At 37.7% G+C, this 26,144-nt stretch overlaps 1 protein-coding gene across 7 annotated transcripts in view; it reads right to left on the reverse strand.

The window, feature by feature from the left end:
• TFAP2B (transcription factor AP-2 beta) overlaps window positions 1-23,483 on the reverse strand; it is a 54,983-nt gene extending 31,500 nt beyond the window's left edge. For 2 of the 7 annotated variants that reach the window (XM_024101082.3, XM_065587496.1), the window contains exons 1-6: window positions 22,020-22,224; window positions 18,559-18,585; window positions 17,071-17,529; window positions 12,096-12,156; window positions 3,994-4,213; window positions 1,321-1,439 (exon numbers count right to left, since the gene is read on the reverse strand). In XM_024101082.3, the coding sequence (XP_023956850.1) occupies window positions 1,321-1,439; window positions 3,994-4,213; window positions 12,096-12,156; window positions 17,071-17,529; window positions 18,559-18,585; window positions 22,020-22,100 (967 nt within the window). In that variant the 5' untranslated portion in view covers window positions 22,101-22,224. Of the gene's footprint in view, window positions 1-1,320; window positions 1,440-3,993; window positions 4,214-12,095; window positions 12,157-17,070; window positions 17,530-18,558; window positions 18,586-20,347; window positions 20,501-22,019 lie in introns of those variants that run through there. The other 5 variants (XM_024101080.3, XM_005308342.4, XR_010599357.1 and 2 more) reach the window with 5 other exon arrangements.
• Between the last annotated feature and the right edge of the window lie 2,661 nt (window positions 23,484-26,144).

Raw genomic sequence — 26,144 nt, forward strand, 5'->3', positions numbered from 1 at the left:
ACTATGCATTCATAGTTTGATCGGCATTTTCATGTTATGTACTATGATTTATGAATATATAGATATACTATATCGTCAAAATAGAAACAATACTTATAACTAGAACGAATATAGTCTTGATTTTGATTTCACATATGAGTGTGTAACTATGTATTGCATTTATAATTAAATCAGAAGAATGTAAAAGTTAATATATAGTACAAAACTATAGGCACATGCATATGAGATACGACATAGTGTGTTATTGTACATATTGAATGTTACTCGCCTCTTTGTGTATGTATAATATAAATACATATAATTCATAATTACATCCACATAATTGTTAGTTATAATTTCTGAAGAGCCAGTTTACCCCAGAATAAATATAGTATTTCCTAAAAAAACAAGTGAGAGTCTTGTGGATTCCACATTTCAATACAGTACCAACATCAGAGCATCACGTCAAGTACGGGATAGCGTTTGTTCATTTAAGAGGAGGTATAACTCGAGTATTCCGGTTTTTTCCTTTTGTTTCTTTCTTGTATCCCCCCCGCCCCTCCCCTTCTTCTTAAAGAAAGGGCTCGCTTGTTTCTTTGTTAAACTTTCACCCTCAGGTAAACTGTACTTATAACTGTTAATTTGTAATAACCGCTTTCCCTTGCCGAAATTAAAAAAAAAAATAGTTCTTTATTATTTTCGTTCAATGGCCGTATTGTAATGTGCATCTGTCATAATTAAGGTTGGAAGTAATGAATTAGCTAAAATTCTGGACCCAGCACAGACTAGACCAGGGGTTCTCAAACTGGGGGTCGTGAGATTATTACGTGGGGGGTCGGGAGCTGTCAGCCTCCACCCCAAACCCCGCTTCACCTCCAGCATTTAGAATAGTGTTAAATATAAAAAAGTGTTTTTAATTCATAAGGGGGGGGTCACACTCAGAGGCTTGCTGTGTGAAAGAGGTCACCAATACTAAAGTTTGAGAACCACTGGACTAGACCATTATTCAAAGGGAACAACCTGGAAATCCACAAAAGTAGGGAATGGGAATATTTGGATAACTGCAGAGAAAGTTCGATTCTGCAGATCTCACTGAGGCAAACCTGAATTCAAGACACCCATTGGAGTTAATGGGAGTTTGATCAGTGACTTCAGCGTGACTTAAATGGGATCCTTAAAGTCTTAATTTCACCCAGTATTATGCATGTTAAACAGATCTTAATGCCACCGCTGCAACGATTTCCACTTAATCCATGAAACTTTGCAAAATGTCAAACTCCCAAACCGAAAAGACTTCGGAGCAGCCAATAGTGTGAAGCGAGCTTGCAATTCACCGCTTACCTTCCACCAGGGAGGTGAGTAAAGTGACATTTGCGGCCTTACGCCTGCCGGCTGGTAAATTCAAACCGATTTTTTCTAGCCTCTCTCTCAACGATCTCCCCCCATTTTTCGATTTGGCTCTGGAATTGCAAAGAAATTAACATTCTGATTAACCTCGGAATGTCCCTGAAACAAACTTTTAGACTGTGCAATCTAAAGACCACTGGAGCTTGAAGAGGTTTTAACTTGAGGTTAGCACATTGTGTGTGCCCGCGCTTGCTGATAGAGTTTGCTGAGGTTTGCTTAATTTTTGCCACACACAACTGACTAGGTTCCCCCTCCCTCTTTAACTTACAGAAAACAAATGCACAGAATGAAATAACTTCTGTATACGCTGCTGTTATGGAAGAAACCAAATTGGTTCCTACAGTATAAGACTAAGGCGTATTAGGATACGATTGTATATCTAGGTGGAAAGACAGAAGTATGGGATGAACTGATAGGGTATACCTAGAGGAAGCATGGAAGCTATACGGGAAATTGATAAGAACACCTAAGGAAGAATTCAATAGATATTATACAGGAAATGTTGAACTATCTATTGGAACAGCTACATTATATATGGGACATGAATACTTAGTGATAAGAGCACATAATGGAATCTATATAGGAAATTATTGATAGAGACATTAAAAGGAAGACTGTGATATACATGGGAAACGCAGAGTTATTGTTAGGGCCAGGTCTAGTTTTATTCAGATGGTTTAAAATCCGGGGTGAAATACTAGCTCTATTGAAGTCAATGGGAGTTTTCCCATTGACCTCAGCACTCCAGGATTTCACCCCAGATCTTTTATCACTAACAGCTTCTTTAATTGCATATAAGGAATATGAAAGGAAGTCAAATCCTGTAGAGAAAGTCTCCCTACCTAGATTCTGGTCTGTCAGTATTTTGTGCCAAAGGAGATAGGAACCAATGGCACAGTTGCAAGAGAGCAGCTATCTATATTTCACATGCTCTGAAATATAGATATTGAACCAAAAGCTTCTCTAAAATTTAGACTCAAGATACAAAGTAAAGTCAGCATAGTTCACTGTTTGGGTCCTGGGTCTTCTCCAGAAATCACTGAGGCTCAATAACGATGTATGTGTTTAACCTTGCTAGTTATATTTTCTAGTTGAAATTTCTCTTGCAGATGTTCTCTTTGCGCCACTTTCTATTACAATGCACAGGCAGATTAGCATCTGTAAGTAAAAAATCTGGCTTCTTCTTTCCTAACAATATGTCCACATATGACACTCTGGGAGAAGGACATGGGCACCACAGAGGACTGGGATTTGCTATGGGAAGGAGGACCAGCAACCTGCCTATATTACAATAAAATAAATATTCTTTAATATATTCACATTAACCTGACTGGTGTGAGGTAGCACTGAAACAGTACCTTAACTAACATATCTATCTATCTAGTGGGTATGTGTATGTAAAATGGGGATAAATGTTGGAGAAATTGGGATTAAAGTGGAGATTTTATGTATATATGGTGGACATGTCCAGTCATTAGAAAGTATCGGGATAAAACCTGTAACTAAATATCACAAATTGTTGGATATTTATCACCAAATAATCCTTTGGTAATCCTTCAAGAGCTTCCCAGTGGAAATGGTCACACACAAGAGGGAATGAAGAATTAATAATCTCTCATCTTCTAGTAGATGTTGGACTATTGGTAGCTTCTCGTTAGAAAAGGAAAATTAGTCCAACCCTAGAGGAATGGTTCAAAAACTATGGGAGGCTGTTGATATGGAAAAAAATAACACACCAATTATGTACCCAGCAAATTAGACAGAGGACAAATAGATACTTAGATATCTGGTTACTTTTTGGTCAATATCAGATAAAGTAAATTCACCTGGAAAAAAACCCCGATCACACTATGTCCTTTTTTGTTTAATATTAGCATTTAATAGACATGCCTGGTCCTTAAATATGTGTATACAGAGATGTCACTAAATTCAAGAAACTCACTAGAAAGGACATTTTGTAGGTGTAATGATGCTCACTCTGTAATAGAGTAACACCTTTTAAAACAGAAATATCCGATGACTATATTCTGGCATAATGCCTCTTTAAACAAAAGCTACCTGTTGTAATGATTGCTTTATTTCTGATATTTAATTGGCAAGGATTTGTAAACTTCTTCAAACTTCCTAACTAATATAAATAAATAAATAAATAAATACAGTTTCTTTGTTTTAAATCTGTTTCTTTTACAGGGAAAAATCATAGTAGCTAAGCTGTCTTACCTATAACTCCTGTATTCATAGAGAAGACCTTTTATTTAAATAGAAGCCTTCCTCTAAAACGTATGTTTGAGTAGATTAATGTGTATGTAAGAGAGAGTTGGGAAGTAAAGTAAGTGCGTGTGTGTGTGCGTGTGTGAGAGAGATCCCTTATTGACCTTACTATGAGCTGCCTTCTCAGAGTCTTGTACGCTAACGTAACTTTATGCATTCATTTCCATGTTTTCCTGTTGCTGCTTATTTTTGCCTTGCCTTGAGTTCTACACACACAACTACAACATAAAAACAACACATATTTGCAAATGTCTTTACCATAGTGTAGACTTTAGACAAAATGCTTAGTCTATGTGTGTGTCTACGTAAATACCCACACTTGCTGCAAGCCCTTACCTTCTAAGTACTCCTCCTAGGAGGGATGCATTCAGACACTCTGGAGGCGAGAGGCGTCTTTGAACTTCTCCCACGGTTACTTTATACTTTGAAGTGGAACTGAGCAAGGACAAGCGGCCAGGTACTGAGCAAAACACCTCTCCGGTATTGACTGACATTCCACCCAGGAAGCCATCTTTATTCATCATCAGAGAAGTAACAGATTTTGGAGGAACTGGAACTGGAGAGAGAAAGAAGGGGTGAGTGTGGAGGTATGTAACATGATGACACATAAGAGTGCAAACTGTCCAAACTGGCTAGTCTGACATCCATAGCACATCTGAAGAAAAGTGAATTCATAGGCCCAGAGTTTCCTAGTAGCTACACCAATAAGAGTCACCGTTGCCTTGAGTCTACAGGAAATTGACCTGGATGGGTGATAATGGATAGGTAGAGGTGCAGTGGAGTACAGCTGATGTATATTGGTTTGACAATTAAAAAAAACGATGTATATTATAAATGTATTTTAAGTGTATTTCTTCCTAAATTATTTCTTTGTAAGCCCTGCCATGCAGGAGCTATATCTTCTTGTGTAATGGACAGCGCCGGGCACATTGCTGGGTTACAAGAATATTAATACTCCTCTTCCTAATACTTCTATTACTAACAATGATAACAACTAGGAAACATTCTAATGAAGTCAAAGGAGTTACTGGTTTAAGCGAGAATCGGGACTACAGAATTTAGCAAGGAAAGGATTACTTTAGTGTTGTTTTGGGCTTTTAAATGGAGATATCCTATCTTCTAGAACTGGAAGGGACCTTGAAAGATCATTGAGTCCAGCCCCCTGCCTTCACTAGCAGGACCAAGTATTGTTTTTGCCCCATCCCTAAGTGGCTCCCTCAAGGATTGAACTCACAAACCTGGGATTGGCAGGCTAATGCTCAAACCACTGAGCTATCCCTCCCCCTCTTTTGTGCAACATAATTAGCACAATTATTTCCCCCTAAAAAGGTGCATTAGAAAATAGTCTGGTATCAGATTGTTTAGCATATTATATAACAAACAGAAAAAAAAGTGGGAGTATTCAGTTTCTAAATAAAACTGGTCTGATTACAGCAACAAAAATACACCAGGGGATTTCTTTTTAAAAGTTTGCCCCTTAACTAGTACCAGACAAAGTAGTTAATTTCTCTGAGTAACAAATAAGATTGCTTTAGGAAAAACCGAAGGACTTATAACATTCTAATTCTTCTAACACCAAACAGACACAATTAGGAACCAACACTTCTTTTGCTAAACTAAAAATGAAAGCAATTCCCTCCTGGTACGAATTTTGTTTACAAATCAACTTAAATAGCTTGTTCATAATTGTGTGTAACTGTTATGATTTACAGCAGGTGCTCTAATCAATCAACCAATCACTTTAATTTATAGACAGCGTCGCAGCATTTTCCCAGTTGTTTCATTTCTGCAAGTAATTGATAACAAACCATACTTAAGGTATGTTTTATGCAGGAGTTAATAAGAGCTGACAGCTGCTACTGCCGCTCTCTTTTGGAATCACCGCAGCCTCATTTCCTTATAGAACGTGTATTCCTAAATTCTAGATTCGCTGGTGGTAGTCTAGGGGGCATATTTTACAGAGAAGACTAATTGATTACACACCCCTGTACAGCAGATTCTCCTTTGCAATATCGCATTGCCAGTCAATCAATGGCAAAACCAATTTTGCAAGTAATAGGTTCGACTACACAAATATGCCAGCTATTTAGGTACTTATAATACATGCCAGTTAAATCATAAAACCCTATTTATTTGCAGCATGTCTGGAGAATCAACCCATTGGAGTTGGGGGAATATTTAAGTCGTCTGGGGCTGCTGAACAATAAGATCGGATATCCTAATACCTTAACAAGTGCTAACAACTGGGCAACTGCCAATTTTATAACCTCCGTGTATGGAATAGACACAACAGGGTTTCGCTGTTTTTATTATAAATTATTTCCTACCGCCAGGCCAGACTCCAACAATAAAACCTCTATAACAGCGCAAACCCAAAACGCATGTAGATTTCATATAGACAGATTGCTTCAAATAGACTGCATATAGTCTCTAATGTAAACAAATTATTTTGAGTGGCTTTACTGGGTGGGGGGGATCAGAAACTGAAACGGATTCCCATTTCGTATTATTTTGAGTAAGACAACGTATACAGCTTCGGAAGGACGTTTCCAGCTTCTCAACTCTAGCCCGTCAAAAAACTTGAAATTGGCACAAAACAGTTATAAAAGAGGGGCAGAGGCCCGAGGCGGTTTTTCCATTGCTATTAATAGGAATGTTGTCATTGTCTCCATTGATCAGTCAGATCCTTTGGTTTTAGGATGCTTTAAGGATATATGTTAAAAAAAAAAAACCCTCTCCCCTCTGCGCTACATTTTTCAAGTAAGATGTTTTGCAGAGTCACTCAAGTGCCCCCATCAAGACACAATCGAGTTGTTTTGAAAATAAATGAACATGCACACGCTGTGAAATCACTAATCCTTTAAAGGACCACTAACAACTGAGATCATTTCACTTTGCAATTTTCTCCACGCCAACAAACAAACACAAAGGTTTTGATACACCTTTCCAGTACCTATATTTAGTGACTAGTTTATCAGGTCACTGTCCAGTGAACTGAGAAATTAAACAAGAGACAACAGTCCTAAGAAAATTTGATCTTCGTCTAAACTCACAACAGAGAGAGCTGAACACATGATATGTTTAAACATTTCTCTCCCAATTTGCTTTGCCCTGTATGGAGCATTTGTTACATTAGTTAACCTTTGAAAAATGGATTTATTATGTTCAATATTTTTTTTCATGCAAATTTATTTTGATAAGCAAGTTAGTCCTCTTCCCTGCTATGCTTTGCAAACTTCTGCGATTGTTCTTTACAATAACTATACAAAAGGGACTAGGTATACATCAAGATCACTTGAGTATAATAATTCTAAACACATTTAGGAAACTTACAAGCCTATGCAAGCATATCTATTGCGATTTCATAGTTTCAGAGATATGTATTCTAATCTATACTCTATCTTTTGTAAATTACCTGCCACTCCTAAAAAAGTGAGTTTACCATGGAATGGATTAATTATCTATCTCTATCATTACAAAGATATTAGAACTATTACCAGAGATAATATAATTTTGAGATTTTAGAGGCTGTGTGTAAAATGCATTTATTTAAACATTTATACACTGTATTCCCTGGAGTATTTTTACCTACATCTATGTGTTTTCCAAATCTGGTTTTATGCCTCATAATAATTGTCCATAGAAGGACACAGCACACGCACACACAAGTTTCTGCCTACTTCTTGCATGTTTTGCTTTGTCCAATTTATGCTGATCTTGTTGTCACTTTCACAATTTTTTTCTCCCAAACTCTTTTGTGTGTGTCTCCTTTCCCATTGTCCCTCAAAACCTCCCCTCCACCTTTGAAAAAAAAAATTGATTCTCCTGGTCCTTTCGGCCTCATTGTCATTTTCCCTTCCATTTCTCTTCAGCTTATCAATAAACCGAGAGAGCAACAGTAGCCGCTTGATTTGTTAGTAATTATGAGCATACTGTTCCTGCAAACGGAATCTCTAGATGAGTGAGAGCGCTTTAAAACGACAGCAGGAAATGGTAAGGAAATGGAGCATGGCAAACCTCAGCGTGAAGCTCTCAGTTCTTTACATGTTTACAATTTTCTGTGCATACATTAAGGCTCAGTCTTTTTTCATTTCTCTGTTGGGTTGCTCTACATAACTGTGTGGCAATGCAAAAGTAGCATTTCACACACACACACACGGATTAAATTAATAAATGGGATTTAAGTACTCGACATTATTCCAGCACCCTCGTTATACTGCAAGACAAAAACATGGTTTAAAGAAATATTGGTGGTTAATCATCTGCACTGGGCAAATCATAATAGTATAATATCAATTTTTTGGTCTATAAATCTCTGTAAGTATTAACGGGATTTGGAATTAGCCTTCATTAGAAAGGTGTATGTCCATCAGAACAGTCAATGATTTGGTAGTGGGAGATTTGGTTTGGCTTTGTAGGTAAACCTAGAAACCCGAGAATATATACTACCCCCTGACACTGAGCCTCGATCCTTATTTTAAAAATCTATGTATCTATCTATCTATCTATCGTGTATTCATGAGCTGATGGCAAGAGTTCGAGTCCACCACCACTCCTTGCCTTTGAAGCTAGGAGTTAATTTAAGAGTGAAATCTATTACCCCGAAATTGTTTCCCATTAAAGTAACAGCGATCATAAAATACAGTTGGTGTTCCAGGAAAAGAACCAAAAATAAATAAATAAAGCTAGGCAAATTCTGTACGTTACATTTCAACCGATTCGCAACTCGATCACCTGAAAAGCTGTAACCAGATATCGTGGTTTTTAGTTAATCATTTATTGCTGGCCATTTCAGGAAGCGGGAGAGAAGAAAAAAAAATCTTATCCTGTTCTATTGAGGGAGTGACTTTTTAGTGTTAAGAGGCTCCTTTTGTGTGATTCTTGGGGGGGGGGGTTAGAATTTATTTGTACTATGCTAACATATGAAGTTTAAAATAGAGTTTGGTGCTACTGTGTGTGTGTGTGTGTGTGTGTGTGTGTGTGTGTGTGTGTGTGTGTGTGTGTGTGTGTGTACACAGACAATGTCTAGAAATAGTTTAAAGTAAATAAATCAGGATACTTTTAAGGTCACTGACTATGTCCCCAAAGTCACAACAATTGAACTTTGGACTCAGGTCACGCGAGATTTTGAAAGAGGACAACTTTTTTTTGTCATAGATCATGCCAAACAAATTACAGCTGAGCTGCTGACAAGGGGATCCGCTACGGCCTTCTTTACACACCGAAAACCTCCCCTTGATTTTAGCAGAAACCTGGGTGACAGAGAATGTGAGGATAAACCCAGATAATATGTAGCTGGTAACTCCTTAAACCTGAGATAAATCTAATATTAATACTCTTGATGATCATCATAGTCATTTATCTAGGCTTCCTCCCTTTCCTTTCCTTTCCACCACGCCAATCTTAATGGAACTAAGAGTTAAGAATGATTTTTTAATGTCTTGTTGGATTTTTAGACTGTTAATGTACCGCATCCTTCTCATTATTACTTTATTGATTGCTCATTGACCAGACCCCTTCAAATCGTATTAGCCACCCTCTGCCAGTTTAGATTAGGAGAGTTTAAAACTACCTTTCATTATTTCGCCACCACTACCACCACCACCACCGTAGAGTAGAGGCTTGGCAGCTTAATGCGCTCTCTAATGGGGCAGCTAAGAGACGAGGGGCCACGGTCCCTGCCTATTGCATTAATAGCTCAAAGGGGGCTAATACAGAAAATTAGTCTTAAACGAGCTCTGGAGATCTCCAAATGAAAGAGCCATTTATCACGCTGGCTACCTTCACTCCACTCGTTTGCTCTCTCTACTGGGAACAACTCATTTCCTCTTAACTAAATTACTTCAGAAATGTCAAGTAAGCCCGGATAGCAAACATAACAAGAGTGTGTGTGTGTATATAATCTATTGTGTGGGATCAACACGGATGATAAATTGAACAGTTCAAGATGATGATGATGATGATGATTATAATATTTTTACAAGGGTTTCTTCAAATTTTAGGCAAGCTTTCTGAAGCGATAGATAGATAGATGATCATCATTACCTCCATGACACTCAAAGATCATAAAAATATAAGCACTTATATCCGAGAGGATGGTTGAGATATTTGTGTTAATAATTTAGTTCTATAGCCTATCTTTCACACTACATGTTATGAGAACGTTTTAAACAGTAAACTAGCCTCTTTTGAAACAGGCAAATCTCTCAACCCTTCTCCTGTCCAGATTCCATTTATCATTAAGTGTACTTTACTGGTAATAGTCAAGAAGAAAATCTTTCTATCTATCATCTGCCAGCAAGAATGATCTGCGGGTCTTTGATAACTTATTCTTATTTCAAAGTACATTCCCATGGCTGCAAAGTATTGAGACCACAGCAAAATTCATACTGAACCCTTTCTATTTTGCACCTTCTATCGGTCTGATCCAATATCGTCAGCCACAAATATGTCTCTTCCCTTCTACCAGTGTTCAAAGAAAAACGAAACTCACAAAATTAGACTAAAAGTTCGATAAAGCACAGCATTAATTCTAAGGGGGGAAATAACATTCCTATGCCTTTTAACACATCTACAAGAAAATGTCGGTATCTTTTTTACTGATATGATTTTAAAAGTGCGTATATATACTTTTAAATATAGAGATTATAATTCTAAGTGTCTTCTGATATAGACTAAGGTTAAGCATACACCTGTGGGTGTTGGTATATTCAGATGTGTGCACACATTCACATGCATACTAGAATTATTAGCATCTTCTAATCTCTCTCTCTATATATATATATATATATTTAAATAAATAATTGTAAGTATCATTAGATGTGCTTAACTGCTTAACACTGACTGCCTTTATAGCCACAATCACTGTGTATTGACACCAAATGTTCCTGCTACCCTTTTCATTTTGAAAAAAAAAATAGACTGTTTTGACGAAGTGGTCACATACAATACATGACAGTGTTCTGTACATAACAAAATGCAAAATGTGCGTACGGGCAACGAAAATACGAAGGTAGATCAACGTTAAAAAGAAGGCTCTCAGCCACAAATCAACCGCCAATTAATCAAGAAGACCCAAGAGAAAACATTGCGTATGAGCTAGAGAGAAAGAGATAGATAGATAGATATAGAGAGAGAATACATTCGCAAACCGGTATGTCACACACCTAAACTCATAGGCTGGTAACCCATGCGAACTGAAAAGCGCAGAGCAGTTCTTTTTCTTAAAGTAAGACAATTCACTGTTTCCCACAAAACCCTACGTTTTTCCACCACCGGACATAAATTATGTTGTCAAAAGAGCTTCAGGTTTTCATCCACCCTTCCCCAAAATTATGATTGCTCGAATTTACATAATTACATTTTTAAAGGAAACAAACGATTGAAATACCTCACCCTGCCTTGAATTCTTATTCCACCAACACCCTTACGTTCTTTTCTTAATATTCTAGAAACTCATCCCTATTAAAGTATCGGTTTCATGTGCATTAGATGAATAAACCACTGAAGATAAGTGCTGTTGATAGTAAACATAAGGGCCAGCATTGCTAAGCGTCAGCTCTAGTATTTAAAACTGAATCTAGAAATAGAAATTCCTTGGATAATTAAAGATAGCTCTCCCTAAATGTGCAGTGTGAGAGCTGTTTAACGTCTATCAGCATAACCCATACTAATCGCCATGCATCTTCAAGTGACTGTCAGAGAATTGTAAAAAAATTAAGCAGCTGCAACACGCCCAAAATGAGTTATTGTAATTACATTTAATTAGTTTAATTAGTTAATTATTTTGCTTACAGCTGTACAAGAGACTGCAAACATTTGTTAATATCACATTCCCTTTAACAGTATGGGGTGATTCTGCAGTTACACTAAATCATGAATGCATATGCAGAATGATTTTAAAAATGGGCATGTTGGAGGGGGAGGTTGTATTTCCATAAGCATGTGTTTCTTTCCCCCCAACACATTTGGCACGATTGGAAAACGCATAAAAGCCACAAATGGAATCAAACAATTCTTAAGAGTCACACAGTGCAGATCAAGAACTACTAGAGGTGAAAAGTTAAGGTATATCTGTGAAAACTATTTTATAATATGTGGTGGCATTTTTACACCAATATCAAAATAGGAATTGCTGGGAAATTCAAAACTTGATGGCTGTTTACTTATTTTAAATCAGTTGGCAACAATTAAAAGAAATATTTAAGATAAAATGTAATTATCTAACTCCCAGACAAGAAAATACTCGTTCCTTTTAGTTCCTCTTTCCTCGTTTCATCTATCTATCTATCTATCTATCTATCTATCTATCTATCTATCTATCTATCTCCCATGCCTGTCTATTTTTCCGGGTAAACTAATTGCCTCAAAGTAAAATCATATCAGGAAGACATTGCTACACAGTATAAGTTTGTCAAACTTGTTGGAATAATCCATACCTTTTTTAATGACAGACTGGTCCAATAGGTTCATACCGCTGTTATTGGCATCTTCAACTGACTGTGAATATAAAAACATCACTATTCAAATTGACTGGATATTAAAGTATGGCGTACATAAATCATGTCATTCCAAACTGGAGTTTCTGTTATTTCCATTTATATTAATTCACTGGGGGAAGAAAGGTTTATTAGTATTATTATTATTATTCCCCCAAATCGACATGGAAATGAAATTGTTCCAAATCATATGGTCTTATAATAAAAAAGAGGTGTGAAGCATATGGGGTGCAATAGTATTTTTGTTATCTTATAAAACATGGATATTACATAGTCTCTTTTGCATTCAATAAAGCTTTATATTTCTTTCTTTGAAAATTTGGCAATTTGGTAACATCTCCAAGATCTAGTATCTAAATGAACACGATTAAGGCCAACTTAGTTTTTTTATTATTATTATTTTTGACCCTGCCATTTAACTCACAGGCCATTTACTTTGTATATAGGAAGGTTTACATTATAGACTTGTAATTAAAATTTGAGCAATTCAGAGTAGAGTGCAACACCCACATAGTATAGGAAACAAACAGAGATTAACAGCTCGCACGGTTTGGTTACAATTTAAAAGTGTGTGTGTGTGTGTGTGTGCGTGTGTGTGTGTGAGAGAGAGAGAGAGAGAGAGAGAGAGAGAGAGAGAGAGATGGGGGAAGGGAATTACACAGAGACAAAATATAAGAGCAATTAAATCGATTGCCTAGAAAAGTCACTCAATCTCTCTCCTCAACCTGTCTACTTTCACCCTGCTTAGAAGCACACCTGTTATTATGGCATTAACTTCTTGAGCAGGAAAACAAACAAAGATGGTTACACTGCAGCAGGGGCAAATGTTAAGTTTTATTTTTTAATATAAATTGTCTGATATAGAATACCCTCTTCAATGAGCAACAACAACCATCGCAGAGAACAGAGGTGACTAAAGAACCATTTCTAATAGATTTCAATAAGTGGTTCCGTTTTGTGGTCAGTTCTAAACTGCAGATGTAGATAGATAGATAGATAGATAGATTAGATGGCTTTGGGGTTTGTTTGGTTTTTTTTTGTTTCCCAAAGACACATTAAACATCTTTAAGTCATGGAATTTTCCTCTTATTCTAACTTTACCTTTCCAAGTAGTGTCTTAGTTTATCATAATCCAGTCCTTATGTAAATATCTTTCTATTCTCAGGAGACCCCAGCTAAGGTGGGATATGAGTTAGGATAAAATTATATTTCCAACAGCACATCCAAAGTGTGATGGAACAATAAACAATATTTCCTTGAATTCCTTTCCCTCTTGACCCCAGCCTCCCAGTTGCCCCCCCCCCCCCCACAGGTTCCTTTTGTCTTTTTTTTTTTACTCCTCCTTAATCAATAGGCCACATACCTACAGGGTATCACAGAAAATAAGAGGGGAAATATCAAATACAATGATAAGGTCTTTTCTTTTTTTTCTTCTCTCCTTTAGCAGCTTCTATACTGTCTTCAACGAGACAGAGGAAGATGAACAAATGGTGCAGCCTGGTGGAGAGCATCATTTTGCAACAGGATGCTATAAAAATGGAGGCAAATATTAAGCGCCATCTTTCTTTTTGTAACCTCACCTTATCTCGATATTGCCTGGCTATGTCTATGTCTACCTAGGTGTGTGTGTATGCACTCCACTCGCTTTATCAGCAACGTGGGTTAGTTGTTACAGTTAATGAGAAGACTCTTGTCTGATTTTCTATCTAATTACGCCCTCCTGCTGGGTTTTTGTACAGGATGTTCGCGCAGCATGCTGGCAGTTAATAGTCACAGAGAGGATCGTAAAGATTTAATTAGGACTGCATGCGGAAACGTGGAAAAACAACTCAGACTTTTAATTACTAGACTTCTTTAGTTAAAAGTGATACCAGGGGTTACTTTATAAGAGACTCGGGTGTTTTGGTGCAACTTAACTTTCAGCCTCCTTAGCTTGCATACACGGGGATGGGGGGTGGGGGGGCGGTGGAGGAAGGGAAGGAGTAGAGGTTGTAATGGGGGAGGTGATGAGTTTCTAGCATAAATTTAGCAAATCTGGAGATGTATTATTGCAAATAAACTTGATAGTACTGACCCGTTCTAAACACCATCTCCATACCCAGCAGCTATAAAATAATATAACTGAAATAAAACCCACAGAGTTTCTCATTTGTTTTGCAAACTCTGGATGTGTGATCGTGTGTGTGTGTGTGTGTGTGTGTGTGAGAGAGAGAGAGAGAGAGAGAGAGAGAGAGAGAGTTGGATGCATTTCTTCCCTATAGCTTTGGCTATAATAATGAAGGTATAAAAGGTGCAGATCCCCTAATCTGCGAGGAATAAGGATGAAATTGCAATGGCTATTTTAATTTATTTTTTCTACCTAGGGGAGACATATTTGTTTTCAATGTGAAGATCCTTTTTTTTCTCTGTGCATATTTGTCGGTTGTAAATTGCAGATGGAAACCCTAATACGCCGCAAAGGACAGCACTGTGCTTACAACAGAACCCTACGTTACAACCACTTAATTATGTTCCTGGACAACGGATTACACATGGTCTGGAACTGGGTTTATATCATATCATATCCTCAATTTTTTCTCTCTCTTTCTCTCTGCCAGCCAAACACATACTTCTGAAATCTATTTAATCTGATGGTTTAAAGGAAAAAAAACTTTACTCAAAAAGTAAAACTTTGTGAGCAAATAAACCCTGACTAATACGCCTCAAGGAAACTTTTTTTTCCATAAGGCATAGAAAGTAGGTGTATTTATTGGCTATATAGGATTTTTTTAACCTGTCCTAAAAAAAGTCCATATTAAGAATCACATATTAAGAAAACCGCCAACTTAACCTGGCTCGCAAACACAGAGGGAAAATAATAGAAAATGACTGTCAATAAATACAATCCTGTCACCACCTCTGTGCCTATTTATACTAACTTGCTGATGAGCACTTTCATCTTCATAAATTATCCCTTGGAATATTTTTTTCAGTTTAAGATCCAACCTTTAAAAATAAGTACCTGCCTCATTCTCCCAGTGCCCTATCCTGTCTAAACATTGTGTCCAGAACTCCAGAGATAGATTCCTGCACGAAAATACCCTGTCTGCAACGCCCCTTTAGCTGTTTGGATGAGCAATACAGCACAGGCTCAACTAGGTCCTTCCTACCGTAGGCTATGGATATATTATTTTGTTTAGAAAATGACCATGCACCTTATTTGTATTCAATACCTTGCGCCTTATTGACTCAGCGGGGAGTTTAATAGAAGGATTCGTTTTGCTTTAAAAATATCTGAATACGAATAACTGTATCCGGTCTCTACCTAGCTATAACACAAGCACAACGAGTATACCAGCTAATTATGTTAGTTTTCTTTTGGCGTTAATATTTTCTATATCTTTTCGGTACTAGATATAGAGAGATAAGGGATCCTATTCTGTTGTCCTTACTCAAGCAACACTCCCATTGCCAGTTTTGCCTGACTAAGGAATATAGGATGAGCCCCATAAAGCCTGTTCATGTAGCGCAGGGAGACCGCGTAGGTCTGACAAATAAAGTTTTAAATCCGTGCAATCCAATGCTCCGATTGCCATTGAGTTCAGAGGGAGCAGTAACCAAATACCAAGGAAAGCCTTTTCCATGACCATCGCAAACGCTAACGCACCAAGATACAGGGGCGTGCGAGTCTTTAAAGTGACACCCAAGCAAATCAAATTTGCAATTCTCCCCTTCCATTGATTGTATTTTCAGCAGTCTTGCATTTTTAAAGCTGAGCAACAATAGGTCTAATAAACGAATTCCTCCTCATGCTTGTTGGGTACTCTTATGTAGAATTGGGTAGAAGCCCATTTATTTTAGTGAAGCATTTCATTTTATTGAGTTCTTTATTCTCCTTTTTGCAGATTCCTCCCTTGCTAGTTTAAAAAATCTGTCCAAGACTTTTAAATATCTGCAACCCGGCAACAAAAAAGCAGGAAAAACAACACCACCACCAACCAGCAACCCTCGTGTAAAATGTGGGCCGAAAATCATACATCCACCTACTATGGGAGCTGTGCCCTAGTAAGGTCGAAGCCGAGCCATTTTGGGTGAAATTGTTATGGGGCTTTTGTTTTAAGGAAATAGCCCGTAATGACTTTGGCTTGGGGAGTGAGAGAGCTAGGAAATATTGTACCTCAAGGCCCATGAAACTCCATTGTTTCCCAAAGGATGGAACAGAACAATGATATATGTTGTTGAGATAGATAGATAGATAGATAGATAGATAGATAGATAGATTAGATAAAGAGAATATATACACACACACACACACACACACACACACACACAAAACATTTAAAAACAGTGCCCTGTGCAATCCTTTTATATATCCTTGATCCTATACACAGGGTTTTGTTCTGTTTTGTTTTTTTCCTAACTGGGAGTAATTTTTTTTAAAATTTGTTATTCTGAAAGATTTCACTGAAACCCCAAAACTGCAAAAAGCTGGTTGGGAGACCCATATTTCACATGGCTTAATATCTGAAATAAGAAAAGCTTTCATAAACTTTATCCATTTTCAAAATGCCTAGATTATTCAGAAACGCCTATTCTTTCTTTCTTTCTTTCTTTCTTTCTTTCTTTCTTTCTTTCTTTCTTTCTTTCTTTCTTTCTTTCTTTCTTTCTTTCTTTCTTCATTATTGTACCTTTCATCTTGTTAATGTATTGTGAGATGAGTGTAAGAAAGAAAGAAAGAAAATATTTTTAAGAAATATACTGGAAAATATAAGTAGGGAACGACCCTGAAGAGGCAGGGGGAGGGTAACCTAATAGATCTTTCCGTTGTCTAATTGCTATGATTCATAATTGATCGTTGTTGACTATGTGTCTCCCAGCTGCTAAGATTTCTTCAGGCTCCCTGGCAGTAGCGGGGGAAGGAGCAGGAACGCCTTACCTGCACGTCCTCCATTCCTGGGTGTCCGATGCCATGCAGAGAAAGGCTGTCTCCCATGCCGGAATCCAGGCCATGGTGTGCCGAGTGAAGGAGAACATCTGGCCGCCTCACTGAGTGGTAGTCCCGCCTGGGGTCCAGTCCCGAGAGCTGAGGCAAGGCGGCCCGAGGCTGTGGCAGCAGTGAGCCGGCTTCTGATCCCACCTCTTGCCTCTGCCTTTGTCCCCAAGGGTGCTGCTGGGGTTGATGCAAGGGGTTTAGGGAGTAAGGGTCATTGACATGGGAGTACGGGTCCTGGCTTTGGTGGTAAGGAAGAGGCTGGTAGGGGGGTGGGAAGTAAGGCGGCTGGAAATCCGAGGACGGGGTGTGAGACAACGGCGGGGCGCTGGAATAGGGTCCCTGGGAGACAGAGCCCAGCTGGGACAATCTGGAGCTGTGGCTGGGGACTCCATCATGCCGGTCCTAAAAACAAAAATGGGAAAGGAATAAAAAAAAAGGAAAGAAAAAAAAGAGGAAATGAAAAACAAATCACACCGCAAGATAAAATAAAATACGCATTTAAATAGACCCCTTAAATCCCCCGGACTCGAAATAGTCCAGCATTTCCTGTCCTGATCATGTAAGTTTCCAAGGACAGGCGAGAAGGGGGAGGTGGGAGAGAAATATACTAAAATGTCATAATTAAAAATGTAGGAGTGGTGTACTCTGTGTAGGTACAGTTTGTGGGGCTTTGATCCGTTCTCTGGCTGCCTAGCATCCCTCCAAACCACAGCGTATAAAGTTTTCAAACATCTATTCACTCCCCTTCACCACTAAACTCCGGTTTAAAAAAAATATCACCCACTCATTCTGCCTTGGAAGGTCAGAAGAAATGCTGTAATAGTCGGATGACAAGGAGAGGGTGAAAATAAATGTTAAATGTGTCTTTATGTAAAGTCAACCCTCTGGTTTTTTTTAAATAAATACATATATAAAAATATTAAACAACAAATCCAGCCACTGTGATTTCTGCAGCAACTTCGAATGTATGTTATCCCTTTCAAATATTATATTCCAAAAGGGGGGGGGGATGGAGCATTAAAATTATAATCAAAAGTCTTGCTGTGTGTATAGGGGGAGGGGGGAATATGAAAGTCTTCCGAGAAAGTGTGGGAGAGGAGTTTTGTCCAACTCCATCCTAGCTGAGGCTGCAAGGCTAAAGTAAACAAGAAAATATCTAGTCCACAAAGTGTTGTCCAAATCCCCACCAGCGATGGCAAAAAAAAAAAAAAAAAAAAAAAAAAAAAGTTTTCCTCTCCCCCCCAGCTCAAACCAAGAACACACAATGCAAAAAGGAGAAGCAGCTGCAAGCCTCCTCCAATTATTGTGCTAAATTACCAAGCCAAAGGCGTTCAAGAGAGAGAGAGAGGGGGAGAGGGAGCGAGAGAGAGAGAGAGAGAGAAAGAGAGAGAGAGAACATGCAATTCTGGTACAACATGGATCCAAACTCACCATGGCGGAATAGGTGTGGACTAACATCTGGAAATAAAAAAAAGTCTTGTAACAGCTACAAATAAAAGAGTGGTGCTGATAATAATAGTAATAATAGGAGAAAAATATCAAGGAGCTCGGCAAAGGGACGTGTTGGACACAGGAGAACAGCTTGAGGTATTTCCAAGTCTAGCCATCAAAAATCATCATAAAAAAATTAGCCAGTGCGCCACCCCCCCGCAAAAAATGAGGTTGGAAACCTATGTAGACATCTATGATTTCCCCCCTCCCCTCTGGTTTTTTATTTATTTATTTATTTTCCCCCCTTTGAGCTTCCAGATGCAATCCTCTTCAACCCAAGGCTAGGCTGAGACTGCTCCGATGCCCCTTCCTCCCTGTCCTCCTCTACACCGCCTCATAATAATTGATATTCATGACTATTAATATTACACGACTACTTTAAAGGGAGAATGCAGGACCAAATGGAGCGTGAAGCTTGCAGCCCGCTCGAGAGCTCCCCTACCATTGTAAATGACGTTCATTCAGTGGAGAATTACTAGATGTAATCAGACGAGGGGGGCTGGCAGAAGCCGAGTTGGGGGAGAGAGGGAGAAGGTACGGGGGGGAGGGTGGGGAAGTTTAGCAAGGAAAAGACATAACTTCAATTAACTCAGGCAGAGGAAGAAGTGTAAACTAGACACTGCTGATTTGGAGCAAGGAAGTGCTATGGAGCAATGCTAGAGGCTAAGAAAAACTCATATTTCCTTCTTTTACATGTAATTATGCATCCAAATAAGATAATTTGATTGCTCTTGGTGCTTTTGTTCATATTATATCTATCTATCTATATATATATCTATATAGAGATATATATATTGTAAACAAATAACGGGGGGTGGGGGAGTTTTTCTGATCCTCTCTTGAAAATAAATAAATAAATAAACTATTCAACCACTATAATTTGTCTGTTTACAGCGGCAATTAAGCACTTTGACTGAACGCTACAGATCGCATTTATTTGTAAAAGCAAAATATCTCAAACGTACAAATAAATCAGTGTTAAGTCGGGTTCCATTTCATTCTCCATGCTCATTTGCCCCCTAACTATGCCAAAAATGCGCCCAGTTTTCACCCAGATGTAAAATTTATGCAATGAATTTTAAAGGATACTAAATTTATAGTTTCTAGGCAAAGCCAGGGGCGATAGAAAACCCTTTTGATGTTTCAGGAACCCGTTCGACTGGCCTGCCAGCCATTTCTGTTAAAGTTCAACTTACGTTCCCTCCTACAGAGACCCACGCTTCCCAGAGCAAGTTCGTCTCCCACTTTTGTTTTAAGACCACATCAATTTAAGTAGATAGGAGGTTTTTAGACCATACTATTAATTATAAATCAGAGAGAGAGAGAGACAGAGACAGAGAGAGAGAGACAGAGCGAATGAGAGAGAGAATGAGAGATTTTTTTAAAACCCTGGAAAGATTCAATTTTCTATCTATCTATCTATCTATCTATCTATCTATCTATCTATCTATCTATCTATCTATCTATCTATCTATCTATCTATTCCTAGGGTAAGGAGTAGGTTGGGTATTTTTTGTTAACTCTAGGCATTACAGAATCACTTCCCAAGCCCCACAAAGTTAAGAGTATATCATGTTTCAAGACAAAATACAAACAAAATATTCCCCACTGCTAAATTCCCTGTCTCCGAGATAAAATAAACGTACAAGTATAAATAAAATTTAAAGCGGGCAAATAGCCTTAAAAGCGTCCTCTGAAGAAAAAAAAGAGAGTCCAGAGACATATCTACCTCTGGATGGTTGTTATTAGGAAGGGCAGATCATGGCTTTCCACTTGATCAGTATTTGGAAAGGAACGCACTTAAGGAAAAGCAGGAGTGGGATGGGAGGTTGTCCGAAGGGGACAGAGCCGTGCCTGCCCCGATACTAATTCTGCATATGCTGGATTTTGCGAGCGTTCAGTTGATAATTAGCCTGACGGGAGCTTTTGAGAGTTGAGACATTCCTTCTATCGGGAAGACGGCTCCCCGCCAGGATCATAGGACTGCTTATAGAGAACACACTGAATCGTATTCACTACTACGGTTCTACTCTCAGGCATGAGGCACTTTGATAACCTTTGTACATTTTATCTCGATCACTTCATTTTATGAAACACTTCCTACAGATTATCATGTCCCTTCAAGTGATCTTTCTTTCTTTCTTTCTTTCTTTCTTTCTTTCTTTCTTTCTTTCTTTCTTTCTTTCTTTCTTTCTTTCTTTCTTTCTTTCTTTCTCCTTCAGATCTCTGGATTAAATATTAACTCACTTCCAGAATTACGTCCTTAAAGGCTCTGACTTTTGACCAGCCAGCCCATGACATGGTATCCACTCCATAGACTGCAGGGAACAGGGTTCCTTCTTTTGGACAAACACGCTCCATGCAGACTTTACTGCTAAAACAATCAACCGGCACCGTATCCTGCCGTTTGGAACGAGTTCTGTTCTGGCAACAAACTCCACTGTACTGAAATTGAAGGGGGACCCTTCTTAAAAATCTCCTTAGCAAAAGTGCTGCTCACATTTGCAAAGTACCCCAAAAATAAAAATAATAATAATAAAAAATAAAAAAAAAGCGAAACGGGACAATACAGACGCCTTTTCCTTACAAGTCTTTTTCCTCTCTGCGAAAATGCAGTCGCTGATTAACTTAAAAGAACCAAATGAACTGAGCATACTTTACAAAAAAAAAAAATATCCAGGTCATGAAGCAGTAGAAAATTAGCAAATGTTTTACATTTTTGCTTTTGAGCCTCAAAAATCAAAGCCTTCTGAATAATCCATACAACTTTCACTGTTCTCTGATTATATCTATGTAGCTATCTCTGACTATATATATGTCTATGTGTGTATAAATACTGATGTACATATATATATATTTCAGTGTATTTATAAAAAAATCAGACAGATGTATCTTATAAGGAAGGCACAACAAGAAAAACAACAACCTTAGGTTGCTCTAAGATTGGGGCTGAAAATAAGAAAAAACAACAACAACCCAGAAATGTATCAAAACATAGGATTACAAGAGTGTGTTTCCTTTCTTAAGCTTTTTTTCTTGACATTTGTCCGCGTTTAATCGAATTATGTTGAATTTGAGATCTAAAAATCAAACTTTTGCGTCTAAGTTGCCTTATTTCAACCCCCAGATCATTTCGTTGATGTTTTAAATCTCATCAAATAGCTTTAAAAAAAAGTTAAGGACTCGCCTTGCTGCAGACAAAAAAAAAAAAAAGCAAATAAATAAGCATATGAACATTTATTCTGGGTTTCCTGAATGTATATGTGTGTTATCTATATAGCTTTCCATATGTATGTACCTTTCTATATATGTATTGTATAAACGTACATATAAACATGTAGATGTATATTTATATACTGTATACATATACTCTCTCTCACACATGCATATTATATACTCACCTCATAGATATCTTCATACTTGACATTTTCAACCAGTTTCCAGAGCATGATGGCAGGCTGTTCTCTAGGAGGTGAGTGCATTCATGTGAAGAGCAGATGTCTGGATTCTCAGTACTTCTCTGTCTGTAATGATCCATCTATAATTGGAAATGGGGGACAGACAGCAAATCCGACGTTCCTCTTCCATCGCAACTTATATCTGTTGTCTGAAACAATAGGCTGCAGAAGTAAACCTCAATCGGATAGTAAAAACATTATTGGTTATATATATGTACACACAGACATCATATATAGAGAGAGAATCGCACAACTATACATATACAGACATATATACATATAGATATAGTCGGATATGTACACATAAACATACAAATACATGCATACAACTATAGATGCATTCGTATGTATAGATCACATTGTGTGTATGTATACATATATACATATAGATATATATACACACTTATATGAACACACATATTCATATATTGTGATACTCAACGATACCCACAAGTTTATCGTTGTGTGTATCACAATATATGAATATGTGTGTGTGTATATATACACACACATATATACACTTATTAATACCCATTATTCTCTCCGCTGTATGTGTTTATCCACAGCAGACAGAATAGTGGATATTTGTATATCCTTATTTATATTAAAATACAGACTATTTTGCCTCTATACGAAACGATTCATCATTTGCAATGAGATATTATGTTTCCCTCCACATACTATGCTTTTATATACATGTCCAGAAATCCTCTCTCCTATGCAGTAAAACACAAAAGCAGAGAGTTAGAGACAGGGACATTAAAGCGGAAGGAGCGAATCTAAAGTAAAAGCTTTGCATCTGGAATCCTTATACTCATGGCTTGAGCAAGATATTTTATAACTCGGGACATTTTCTCGGCACAGAACAGATCTTAACAATATCCCGAACACCTCTCTAAGAGCTAGTAGCTACTTTCAAAAGACATTAACACCATGAAGTTATATTTGTGCTTTTACATTTCTCCGTTGATTTGGGGCGTTGGAACACAACTAGCCTTGATGTGTCCAGGCAAACATTCGTTTGCATTGTCCATTTTTAGTATTGCCAAGGACACGAGCAGTTATTAAGGGCAAGGAGAGACCATCTCTCGCTTTGAAAGAAAACAACTGCGCTTTTCAGTGAACTAATGAGTACGACAAGGAGGTGTTTCTAATTTCAGGGTCCTATCTGTGGAACTTCAGGGCGTCCGTAATGTTCCTGAACATCTTTATCAATCTATATGTGACCCCCATGAGGAATATATATATATATAGTCCTTGGGACTTTTTAATCTCCTAGAAATCGGGATCGGTTTAAATCTAGGAGTGAGGAGACTTAATAAGCAGAGTCTCCGATTTTTCAGCCCCGCAAATTAAACTAGAAAGTGTAAATTCGTCTTTCTTCTGTCTCCCTTCCCAGCTCCCCCCTCCCCCTCCATACACCCCATTTCCAAGCATGCATCTCCACTGGAAGCTCAACCCACAAAGGGGACGAAACAAATAGCAGATAGTTATTATAAGAGGAGCAGGGCAATTTCTGTGGCAAGTTATTAAAGCAGATAAGAGGGATTCTCGGCGAAGATTGTCTTATATTATCCATTGCTGCGTGGGGCTATCAAATAGGACTTTAGTTGGTTTGAGAGAGACGTCCGTCTCAAGCAGTAGTACAAATAGGATATTGAAAAGCGAAACGTATATGTGTTGTTTGCATGTAGGCTTATATTTTATGTTACACTCACAATCACAAAAGATACGGTTCTGCCTGTGATGAGCAATAATTCCGATTCAAACAAATATCAGATAAAGGGACACTTTACTACCAGTTTTGCTGAAGTCTCTGGCTCATCTTCTACAAGGCTGGTGCTGCAAAGTGACTCCGTTTTATGATCTATTTGTGCGTTATTACGAGTTACAATTGAGTAGCACGGGAGATTATGTAAGTGCCACGTATCAGAAAACACAGTCATAATACAAAAAAAGATCAAATCGATGTATCGACCAAGGCTGCTCAACTAGCAAAATGTTTTCGGCTGTGCATTCTGATTCGCAAGTCACATATTTATTAGAACTCTCATTAACACAACGCAATAGGGCCATGTGTCTGATGAACATTTGGAAAACGATTTGATTTATCAAGGATATTTTTCCCCCCTATGGAGTTTATTTCTGCTTAATGTGGTCATTTAAAATATAATTATATTATTTTATATTAATATATTATATTATATTAGCTAAAATGTATAATAAGCTTCATATTAAAGACGTTAGACGTATAATAATAATTGATCAACATAAATATGTAGCTTAGATTTTAAAATGTTTATCGTTAGTGTTTTAAAAACTATTTTAATATACATTTTGAAATTAATGCAAACAAATATTTTCATGTCAAACGACTCAGAATTGTTGGAACTGATCAAATGATGTAATTTCAATATCATATTTGTTATGTTTTATTCTTCAGGGCCATATTTGAAAGAGTGAATACATATTTTAAAAGTAGGTTATCAACATGGAATCAAAATGTCCATCGCTAAATCTTACCGTTATTACGATTAAAATCTAAGAAAATTGTTCCAAACTGACCACATCTGAAAAATCCTACATATTTTAATACGAAGCTTTAAAATCCCTTTGAAATCCATCATTGAACGGGGCAGCAGCGCCCTCTGTTGGGATTTGTCTTAACACAATAACTCTTGACTATAGAGTTTAAAAGGTTGTTAGTTCTTGTGATTCTTACCGTCTACAACTTCAACTATAATTGTGATTCTTACCGTCTACCGTCTACAACTAAGAGTAACAAATAGCTAACGCTCTTCACTTCTAGCAATCACACGGATAGCTATTTTAGGACAGACATCTCTCTTTCTGTTGAACATTTTTACAAAATAATAAATGAAACAAGTCAAAATGCACTGTCAAATCTCAATAGTTTTATCCTTTCACAGTCAAGTAACAATGGTTCTTTTATGCTATCTTTTAAATGTATAAAAATACAAAATAAGTAATATTGTCTATTTACCCAAGTTAATAACTCTTCCCCCAATCAACCTAAATCTATTGTTATTTTGTCAAAAAGTAAGGTAATACTACATTATTTCAACACATATTCTATTTTAACTCCCATTTTATTTAATATTTGATCTATCTATCTATCTATCTATCTATCTATCTATCTATCTATCTATCTATCTAATAAGCTTGCATCCTTTCCCTGTATTTTGAAGCCAGAATGCACGTTTATAATAACAAATCTCTCTCTCTCTCTCTCTCTCTCTCTCTCTCTCTCTCCCCACCCTCCCCCAATGTATTATTGGCTACAGTTTAAAATAAAATCAATTTAGTGCAACGCCCTCTGCTGGTAGCTGGAGGCTCTTATCCAAAGTGAATTTTATGACAACCATTTCATACTGAAAATGCCTTTTATTCAGTAGTTCCAGGCACTATCAACTCTCTCTCTCTCTCTCTCTCTCTCTCTCTCTCTCTCTCTCTCTCTCACACACACACACACACACACACACACACAATTTCAGAATCCAATCCTTCTTTTTCCCTTTTTAAACTTTACTCCTTCGGAAAAATGTGGAATTTTTACCCGTGGTTAAGATTTGGATGACACAATTTATATGCTTTTTTCACCTGAAACCTCTCTTGTTCTGATGCTAGGCCCTGTACCATTCAGCTCTCCTGTCCTTGAATAACACAATATGCACACGTTTCTAAATAGAAGTTAAATCCAGTTTCTAATTTTATTCCTGGTAAATCCATAAACTCCATTTATACTTTTCCAGTGGGTAGTCTGCAGAAGTTATCGATGCTCCTTTCCCATGAACAGTAATCTTGAAGCTGCACCTGCTGTTAAGTGGCAGGAATGGTTTGGATCAAGCCCATAAATCCAAGTGACTACACAAAAGCATCAAACTTCCTTTGAATCTTAAAATTTGTTAAAGTTATTTGCCTATCTTAATGGGAGGATCTTTCTTGATGGGGCTGATCCTAATGTCAGGGCTGGCCTTACCAGGAGGTGAACTGAGGTGGCCGCCTCAGGTGCCAGACTGTGTGTGTGGGGGGGGGTGGGGTGGGGAG

Source organism: Chrysemys picta, chromosome 3 (genome assembly GCF_011386835.1).
Source record: "Chrysemys picta bellii isolate R12L10 chromosome 3, ASM1138683v2, whole genome shotgun sequence".
NCBI classification, from domain to species: Eukaryota; Metazoa; Chordata; order Testudines; family Emydidae; genus Chrysemys; species Chrysemys picta.